Source organism: Gossypium arboreum, chromosome 6 (genome assembly GCF_025698485.1).
Source record: "Gossypium arboreum isolate Shixiya-1 chromosome 6, ASM2569848v2, whole genome shotgun sequence".
Taxonomy (NCBI): domain Eukaryota; kingdom Viridiplantae; phylum Streptophyta; class Magnoliopsida; order Malvales; family Malvaceae; genus Gossypium; species Gossypium arboreum.
Genome location: NC_069075.1, coordinates 37,819,321 through 37,829,891, shown reverse-complemented (window position 1 = coordinate 37,829,891; position 10,571 = coordinate 37,819,321). Strand labels below are relative to the sequence as shown.

Genomic DNA, 10,571 nt, shown 5'->3' with positions numbered 1-10,571 from the left:
TTATAAGTTTATTTTGGTAAAAACATGACAGAATGGGCCTGTTGGTCTAATGGATAGCGGCGTGTGGAGTGTGCTGGTGGTCTAAGGTTCGAAACCCTGCTTGTGTAAATGGGGATTATTTTTGCTGGTGGCCATGGGAGAAAGTTCTGTTTGACTGAAACACCCAGAGTTTGAATAGATTTGAATGAGGTTGTTGTTAGCCGAATTTGGGGAGTGAAAAGGGGGATTTTCGATTGTTAAGGTTTGTGAAGATGAGGGATTTTAGGAGGAAATAGGGGAATTCGAATTTGGTGGGAGTATTGGTGCCGTTTGTGGACTCTCAACACTCAGAGTTCGATTTTAGAGACTAGCAAGTGCTCCTTATTTTGGTGACTGTTAACCTGTTTGCCTCTTTTCTTTTTCTCTTCGTTCTCTCCTTAAGCCTCTATTTTTCTGTAGTTATACTACTAGTTTGGGGTCCTGTTCATAGAATTTCGTTCTCTTTGTTAATCCACTCATCTCTGTCCTTCTTTTCCTTACTTAAACCTTTGCCGATTTTTGCTAGCATCCTCTCTCAACCATTTCTTTCACCTTGTTGTTTAGCCGTCTCCTTCCCTCTCTCTCCATCTTGGTGTAAGATAGTCGAATACCCTTTTCTACTATTCTCCCTTTATTCTTTGACTTTTATTGAGTATCTTTTTCTTCATTGTAACACTGAATACCTTCTTCTTTTCCCTCTTCTACTTTCGGTTTTTCTCTAGGAAAGGGGGGTTTGGCTTTGGTGTTCTTTGTTCCTTTGGTCGAATAATTAGTTCTTTTCCATCCTACTTCTTCTGTCGACTTCTCTTCCCCATCCTCTCTTTATTTTATTTTCAGCTAGTAAGAGTCCTCTGGTGAATCGGTAAGTACTCATGGCTTATTCTTATTTCTCTCTGCAGTTGCGATCTTCCTTCTAATATCTTCCTATGTTACTGACTCCTGATAAAGGTAAATCATTCCAGTTGGTCTCTGTATCCTGTGTACCTTTGGCTGTGGTGTGGTAGACCGATTTTATCTATCAACCGTTCTTAGTTCTACGTGGTGGTAAGATGTCGTTCGTTTGGTTTTAGTTATTTTGTTCAAGGTGATAGTTAAATATATTGGGATTCAATGCAGGTTGTGCTAAAGATTTGGTGATCCCTGGGTTAAGGAAGGATTAAACCATACTTGCATAACCAAGGTTAGTAATGTACCATATTAGGTATTAAACGTTCAGAAGAGGGCATCTTAACCCCATCGATTAAAAGACTGACATGAGTCATTTTTGAATCTAGGTTGTTGTACATAGGGATTTACGCTATTCACATAAACAGGTGTGTAACACTGCCATTAGACGTGAAACTGCAAAGGCTGAAAAGCCGAAAGGCTAAAAAGCCGGAAAGTGGGTTGTCGACACCACACGAGCGTGTGGGTGCCTGTGTGGCAGGCCGTGTGACAAAACATGGTCGTGTGGTCAACAAGATGGCCATGAGCATTTTCATGGGCCGAAATGATACTGGGCCATTCTAGGTCGAACTAGGAACGTAGGCCCAATGGGCCTGTGGGCCCCATACAAGAAGAATCACACAAGAGTGTGGTTAATATTGGGGTGGCTGTATGAATCACACTGCTAAGGCCATCTTGGGTTATGTGGGCCATACAAGTGTGTGGGCCCACATGGGTCACAATATAGGCCGTAGGCCCATTATCACCGATTGGCTGTTAAGGTTGCACAGGTTGCCCAAGATTATTGTAGACCCACTAGTGGGCTGATAAGAGTACCTGAACCCTTATTTACTTGAAAATGACCGAAATACCCCCATAGGGTAAAATAACCGAAATACCCTCATAGGGTAAAATGACCTAAATACCCCAGTAGGATAAAATGACTGTAATACCCCTGTAAAGTAAAATGACTATTTTGCCCTTATGTGATAAACTAACTATTTTGCCCTCATGTGGTAAAATGACAGTTTTGCCCTTATGTGGTAAAATGACTAATTTGCCCTTAGGTGATAAGATGATTATTTAGCCCTACATGATGTATGTGTATATTTTAGCATGCTATTTGTAAACTGTATTGAATACATGTTTAATATTATGATATGACATGACATGTTGCATGATGCATTGCATGGGGATGGTCTTATATATGATTGGAGGAAGTGTACCGTACTGGCAGCTCTGCTGCAAATCACTGATGGCTTTAAGCCTATTATACTAGCAGCTCTGCTGCAAATACTGTTTAGTGCCGCAACCGGTACTAATTCTGGTGTGTAGAGATGGGTGGGTTGATTTTATCCCCACATGGTGTGTAAGGTTGGTACAGAGATGGTGTGTAGAAATTTGGATGGATAGGACACGCATCTTTATTCTTTACTTGCATTGTTCTTGTTATTGTACTATTCTTTATTCTTGTAATGGGCCAAGCCCGAGTATATGACTGCTTCTATAATGAGATGAGCTAAAGCCCAAACTGATATTGTTACTATTACTGATATGGGCTTAGGCCCCACTGATACTGTTACTGGAATGGGCTAAGGCCCTAACTGAAACTGAAAGGGCTGAGGCCCAAATTGTGTTTACTTTAATTGTTTGCTTATATGGGATTACACGTTGAGCCTTTGTAAACTCACCCATTTGTTTTAACTATACAGGTAATCCCCAGTTGTAGCAGGATCGGTGCCGTAAGGGACGCAAAGGTGGCCACACAACCGCTCTTGCTTCCACATTTGTTTTTAATTTATAAGTAGTTTTATTTGGGTATTGTTATGTAAAAAGGCCTCTATTATTTTTAATTTTGGGGTTTTATTAATTTTTTATTTATATCTGCTAGTAGTAGGATGCGGGTTTTCAAAAGATATGCATGATTTACCAAAATACCGCGAATACAAAAAATAGTTTCAAAAGCTTTCGCGATAAACGAGATTTTGAAATAAATAACGTTTTAAAGTAAATACTTTTGATAGTGAAGCAAGTTTTAAAATTATTTTCTAGATCACACAAAAAGGCTAAATAAACATTGGACTTTTCAAACGATATCATGTTTTAAAAAAAAAAACACTTCAATGTGATATTGCCAGATTCGGCCATGACATCCAGGCCTGATTTGGGGTGTTACATAACGGCCAATTATCATTTATGCTTTCATAACAACTAATAAATATATAACTCATAATAACAAGAAAACATTTATCACATAATATCAAAACATTACGAACATGCTACAATACCACATTATTTGCATATGCACTTACCTTGGTACAAAATGATGGTAATCGAGCCTAATCGTCGTATACTTTATTCTTTCCTCGATCGAGACCCAGTTCACGTTTTTCTTGATCTATAATGCCAAATTTAACTTGTTTATCAATCATATTATTCAAATCAATCCATAACTCATGCTTTGGTAAAATACCCTTTTTACCCCTAACTTTTCACTTATTTACGATTTAGTCCTTAGGCTCGTAAATGAAATGCATGCATTTTCTTTATTACGCAAGCCTAGCCAAATTTTCCTTGTACCCATAACAGCCCATATTTTCATCAAAAATCAGATTTTTATCACTTATTTTACATCTTCTACAAAATGGTCCCTTTAAGGTGTTTTCATGCAAAATCACCTAGTAAAAAATGTTGAGCACATATCAAACTATCATATTCTTCCATTAAACATCAAAACACAAACTTCTCATGCATGGGTCAAAATTCCAACATGAACCCTAGCTTAAAATATGGTTAGAGACGGGTACATCATGTTACAAGGATTTCAAAAATGTAAAGAACATTAAAAACGGGGCTAGAACAGACTTACTTCCAAGCTTGGAAAGTTTGAAAACCCTAGCTATGGTTGTCCACAAATTTCGGCAGTTAAGGAGGAAGATGGACAACATTTCCACTTGATTTTCCCTTTTATTTTATTTAATTACTAAATGACCGAAATGCCCTTAGGGTTTTTCTTTCAAATTTTTCCTATGCATGTCTATTTTTGTCTAAAATTATAGAAATTGGTCAAATTGCTAATTAGGACCATCTAATTCATAATCTAAAGAAATTTCATGCTTAAAGCTTACAGAATGCAAGTTTTGCATTTTATTCAATTTGGTCTTTAAAAAATTTAATTAGACATTTTATGCATAGAATTTCTTCATGAAACTTTCACATAAGCGTGCATTCATATTATAGACCTCATAGAAATCATAAAATAATTATTTTTATCTCAGATTTGTGGTCTTGAAATTACTATTTCGACTAGGCCCTAATTCGGGATGTCACATAAGCAATGATAGGATACAATTGGCATGTCAATAGTGTTATTTGCATGTAGTACGAGATATGGTATGTGATGATACTGATGTACGAGAATTTATTGTTTATACCGGAATTCAGCATTTGTTGCGGATTACCGAGCTTTGTCTCTACGGAGACCATTGTTACTGATTATCTCTACGGAGACCTTGGTGTGTTCTGGAGGGATGTAATATCCTATGACATTTTATGCCTACGAGTTCTTTGGTGCTTAGATGTGTATTGGAGTTATCGCTCGAACAAGCAATCTCGGGTGTTTTGGCGGAGTAAGGTTTAGCAACAAGGGAATTGATTGAATGGTAATATGTAATGTGGTAGAAATGAAAATATAAGACTGAATGATTGAAATGATGATATATGTTCTGTAGTGATATGTTATATAATGATTGAATAATGTAATTAAAGTATATATAGATGATAAATTATTAATAATGAGTTGTAATAAATTACTCTTTTACATTCTTACTAAAATATCATAATATTAACAATTTGAATATTATTTAAATACATATTTTCATTTCCTATCATGATGCCTAAAATCTAAAATTTTATTTCTTCGTAACACTTTTCAAAAATAATAAGAAACGATACTAAATTCAAGTTACTGAAATGAATTTTTTAATTATATTAATCCTTTTTAAATTTTAAAAAAAACTTTTTTTTATCCAACTTGGAGCATTTCCAGTAATAATACTTAAAATTTATCAGTGGTACTTACAAGTCCAATGAACTAGCTGATAATTAAAATGGATCACCCATGATTTACTGTCTCAATTGCAGTCCATTATGAGTATCTTTGTATGCAATTTGCGTATTTTCCTATTTTCTCCTGTTATATTCTTATATTTATATTAGTTTTGTTAAACTAAAATGTATTATATTAATTTTAACATTTTTATGTATTTATATCATCTTGATTTTTTATGTATAATTTTAAATTTTAATTGTTTTATACAATAATCATATTATATAATTGTCTCGTACATGAAGTGAAGTCAATAATAATTTTAGGGTTCAAGATTAAATTATATATTTTAAAAAAATTAAAATATAATTTTATCATTAAATTATATATTTATATTTTAGAATAATTAAATCAAAATTTTATTATTTTTGAATGTAGTATGTTATTAATTTATAATTTTATAAATTTTGAAGTGTGGCATATTAGCTCTACAAATGAAAGACTAAGCAATTTGTTTCTTAAAAATTATAATGATCATTAGTCCCTATGGCTCTCCCTTCCCCAACACTTAAAACAAAGTAATTAAGAGCGGCACCAAACCTACTTTACTCACCTATTTGTAGCCATATCCTTGCACTTAAAGACAAGAAACCCCACCCTGCAATCATTCCATTCCATATCCAATACGCTAATGGTTAAAGTTGGGTGATGGGATTGTAGCAGGTTGTTAAACCCCCCCCCCCCTCCCTTAGCCTCCATTTTCTTCATTGGAACAAGCTCTAAGGTCCCAGCACTGAGATAATGAGCACCGCAAGGTTCATCAAGTGCGTCACCGTTGGGGATGGAGCTGTGGGAAAGACTTGCATGCTTATCTCCTATACGAGCAATACTTTCCCCACCGTAATATCAACCAACATTTCTTGGATGTTATGTGATGTGATGGATTTTCTCATCAAATGTGATAATAATGCAATGCCTTTTCCTTCTTTTTCTGTAGGATTATGTTCCTACAGTTTTTGACAACTTTAGCGCCAATGTGGTGGTCGACGGCAGCACGGTCAACCTTGGTTTATGGGACACTGCCGGTAAGTAACTTAATGAAAATCCCAGATTTCCATCATTTATGTTAAATGTCACTCATCATTGAAAGCAATGGTGTAATTTTGTGAATTGCAGGGCAGGAAGATTACAACAGGCTAAGACCTTTGAGTTACAGAGGAGCTGACGTGTTTTTGCTTGCCTTTTCCCTCATTAGCAAGGCCAGTTATGAAAACGTCTACAAAAAGGTCAATTTTGCTTCCATGCTTCCATTCTTACAGTTTTCTTCATTGTGTTCACTTGACAAAACTACCCAATTGTTGACTAACAGTGGATTCCCGAGCTAAGACATTATGCTCCTAATGTCCCTGTTGTGCTTGTTGGAACCAAACTAGGTAAGTTCCCTGTTGTGCTTGTTGCTACATGTATATTCTTGGCACATAACTCTGAATTTCAGGGTATTTGGTTACACATAAACATCTTATTTCATTTTTCCTGGAATGTATGGTTACGATCCATGTTATGTGTTGGATACGGATATGTATCTTTTTCATGTACTTGCAAGGATTCTTAGAGGGTCACAACTCCAAATTCATATCCAAATATATGTCGGATACAACTCCATATTACAAGCGTAGATCATTCTTTATATTATTCAATTCTGCCTTTCATTTTCTCTTTTTTGGGTATAATCCTGTTTTACGTTAGACTCCAACTAACTGCAGATTTGCGAGATGACAAACAGTTCTTGACTGATCATCCAGGAGCAACGGCAATAACAACTTCTCAAGTAAGTTAATGTCAACTATTGGGGGACTAAAGTGTTCCCGAGCATGAGTACCGAGGATATGATCCTCCTATACTTACACTGAAGTTCAAGTACACATAATTTACTGGAAACTCTATGAGCAGGGGGAGGAACTAAAGAAAATTATAGGAGCAGTTAGTTACATTGAATGCAGTTCCAAAACCCAACAGGTACCCCATTTCTATGTACCCTTTATCCCAAAAAAAAAAAAAATTAATAATAATATTTTCTTATTGCATTTGGTGTTTAATGTTCAGAATGTGAAGGCTGTTTTCGATACTGCAATAAAGGTAGCACTGAGGCCACCAAAGCCAAAGAGAAAGCCTCACAAGAAAAGATCATGTGTTTTCCTTTGAGTCTCAATCAACATTACACTCAATTGCAGAAAATATATTTTCTGCTATACCTTTTTATTTTTTTTTTATTTTTTTTTATCCTTAAATTCCATTTGAATATAAAGGATATCCATTAAAAAATGCTGTAATCGATTACTGAAAGAAATAGTTTTTGTTTTATTTTTGTAATCATCTTTGTGATAAGCTATATTTTGAAATGGCAGGACCTGTTTGTAATTTCTGAGCAATAATTTAGATTAAAGTTCAATGGAGTACTCCAACTGTTTGAACTCTTGTTCCCGGGAATCCTGTTCAACTTATCAAAACTTTAAGAATGGAAAAGATAAAAATAAATAAATTTTACTAGATAGTGTTATTTTTTAGTCTTACAAATTTAACATTTATCTCTTCTTTTTTATTATCAAATTTTTAAATGTTTTACTATCATATTTATTAACCCTTTAACCTTACTTATTTGGAAAAGTTACATCACAGATTCATATGGTAAAATGATGGAAAAGTGTTTGATAAAGACGAGTATGTACTTAAATGATTGAGAAAGCATGAACAACAATTGACAGCCAACGTTTTAATTTAACTGAGTTTCCAATAAATTGTCAAAATTTATCCCTGTGAAGTGAACTAATCAAATTTTGTAAATGATCAAAGAAAACAAAAACAGAAAGTGAGATGGACAAGGACAAGGACAAGGACAAGAACAAGAACAAGAAAGAACATGTAGTTTGATAATGTACGCTTCATTTTTACCTGAGCTAAGAAAAAGTAACCAATCTAGGTAGGCCGTTCATAAAACAAAACGGTTAAAGAATTTAAAATTTTATTAACAGAAATGGATTAATTGATTATTATATATTATTTTAAAAAATATATTCTTAGAGATTATATGTGATTATGTTAGTTGGGTTGTAAATTTAAAATAAAAAAACAGTAGACGGAAAAGTCGCAAGGGACAGCTATTTTGAATGTGTAAATTGTTAGTAACGCTGTTACAAAACTAACCTTTTACCCTCCAAAATGACGTGAAGAAAAAAAAAAGGTTAAAATTGGGTAAACCCAGCCAGCAGCAGCCGTTGTAATATTAGCCATTTGCCTCAAGCGTTTAGCTGTTTCATTCTTTGTTCTTCAGTTCCCAAACCCAGACAGATTCTAAAACAGAAAATGCCAACCGTAGCATGCAAGTAATTTACCCAAATAACAAGCAAAACACCAAAACTAAAGCTTGTTTCTCCTTTTTCTTTTGTTTTTATCTTCATTTTTAAGTACTTTGTTTTCAATTGAAGACAACATCCAAGGACAAAAGAAAACACGAGAAAGAGAAAGAGCAATGGGAGCTTACAGAGCTGATGATGACTATGATTACTTGTTTAAGGTTGTCCTGATCGGTGACTCTGGTGTTGGGAAATCCAACCTTTTGTCTAGATTTACCAAAAACGAGTTTAGCCTTGAATCCAAGTCTACTATTGGGGTTGAGTTTGCCACTCGTAGCATTACTATCGAGGATAAGGTTGTCAAAGCTCAGATTTGGGACACCGCTGGCCAAGAAAGGTTTCTTCTTTCTTTCCACTTCCATTTTTTTTCCTTACAGCAGATCGTGATCTGGGTTTCCTTTTTTTTTTTTTTTTTGGCTTCTTGCAAAATGGATAATTTCTTTTCCTTTCTTTTGGATAAAGATATCGTGCTGTCACCAGTGCATACTACCGTGGGGCTGTTGGTGCTTTACTAGTCTACGATGCCACCCGCCATGTTACCTTTGAGAACATAGAAAGGTGGCTCAAGGAACTTAGAGATCACACTGATGGCAGCATTGTGATTATGCTGCTCGGGAACAAGTCGGACTTGCGTCACTTGCGAGCAGTTTTGACCGAAGATGCCAAAGCTTTCGCCGAAAAAGAGAAAACTTATTTCATGGAAACATCCGCACTGGAGTCTCTCAATGTTGAGAGTGCATTCACTGAAGTGCTGACACAGATTTATCATGTTGTAAGCAAGAAAGCTCTTGAAGGTGGAAACATCCAAGCAACTTTGCCAAAAGGCCAAATGATCAATGTCGGATCGAAAGATGATGTATCAGCCATAAAGAAAGGTGGATGTTGCTAGACTTAAGTGCAGGCTTTGAAATTGAATGCCCTTTGTTCATACAAGCGTGAACAATAAACCAGTTGACATTGTGATTTGGATCATGTCAAATACAAACTAGTCTATGTTAGCTTGAGCTCTAGGACTTAAATGGTTTTTGTTAATTTCATGCATTGCTAAGACCTAAACCCATCTTAATTTTATATAAAGTTACAGCTTGTTTAGGATTTTGATGGAAACCCAAAATTAATACACGATCTGAGCGCCTGTAATGCAAGAGTTATATCATAATTTATATATGTAATGAAAATTGAAATAATGAAAATTGAAAACTCCATATGGTACCTTGCTTGGCCTCTAGATGTCAGATTGCTAAAATTGTTTACTTACATATGAACAAAAGGGTTAAAACAGAGGGACACTGAAGCAAAAACTATGATGCCAGTACACGCTACAATCTCGTCCAATTTATGTCTTTTCTTCCTGATCAAACTGGCCTCTTCAACAGTTGTGGTGAAATTAAACGTATCCACTGTGTAGAAAGAAACAAGTTGTCAAAAATTAAAGATAAGTTTTTAAAACTTTTCAATTTAAATGTATTCGCTTAATTTAATTTAATGTGCCAACGGTTTTTTAAATTAAAATTAAACTTTTCAATTTAAATGTGTTGACTTAAATTATGGATAAGTTCTTTTTTAAACAAGTTGTTAGAACTTTTCAATTTAAATGTATTCACTTAAATTAAAATTAAAATAAATTAAATACCGTTGAGACAAGTTGTTAAAACTTTTTAATTTTTACACTTCCTAATTCTTACTACTCTTTTAATGTGCTTTTTTAATTGTTAGATAAGTTTTTCTTTTTAATCCTTTTATCATTTTTTTTCTACTTATCTTCTTCTCCTTGCACTTTTTTCATTATAGAGGTTAACCCAGCATTAATTATTTTAAACAAAGTATATAGTAAAGAACGAAAAAATTTATTTTTAAGAAAAAATACATAGGTTTTGACCGGGGTGAAAAAGGAATCGAAACCGATGTTTAAAAACGGAAAAGAATTTTGTTGGAATTTAGGTTTTGTCATTGAAAACTGGATTTGGATGAGGTTTTTCAACCAATTCTTAAATATTTTGTCAATAGAGTTCTTGGGCCTGAAGAACAAAAGAGATTAATATATTTATAATTTTAAAAAAAACTTATATGTAAAAAAAAAAAACACTCTTAAGAGAATGCAAACAAAAAAATCAATTAAGTTCCTATATTAAATTTGGAGCCAAGTAATTAAGTCTCTTTATTAATAGTTT

At 34.3% G+C, this 10,571-nt stretch overlaps 2 protein-coding genes across 2 annotated transcripts; both read left to right on the top strand.

Moving 5' to 3' along the window:
* The first annotated feature begins 5,746 nt into the window (after positions 1-5,746).
* On the top strand, positions 5,747-7,516 carry LOC108484391 (rac-like GTP-binding protein RAC13). Its single transcript, XM_017788163.2, has 7 exons — positions 5,747-5,890; positions 5,988-6,075; positions 6,167-6,276; positions 6,360-6,423; positions 6,754-6,818; positions 6,941-7,006; positions 7,094-7,516. Exons 1-7 carry the CDS (start codon positions 5,792-5,794, stop codon positions 7,190-7,192), a joined length of 591 nt encoding a protein of 196 aa, XP_017643652.1. The 5' UTR covers positions 5,747-5,791; the 3' UTR covers positions 7,193-7,516.
* Positions 7,517-8,243: 727 nt separating this feature from the next.
* LOC108484390 (ras-related protein RABA1f-like) lies at positions 8,244-9,456 on the top strand. Its single transcript, XM_017788162.2, has 2 exons — positions 8,244-8,737; positions 8,863-9,456. The coding sequence occupies exons 1-2, from the start codon at positions 8,517-8,519 to the stop codon at positions 9,287-9,289; spliced, it is 648 nt and encodes a 215-aa protein (XP_017643651.1). The 5' UTR covers positions 8,244-8,516; the 3' UTR covers positions 9,290-9,456.
* Positions 9,457-10,571: the final 1,115 nt, after the last annotated feature.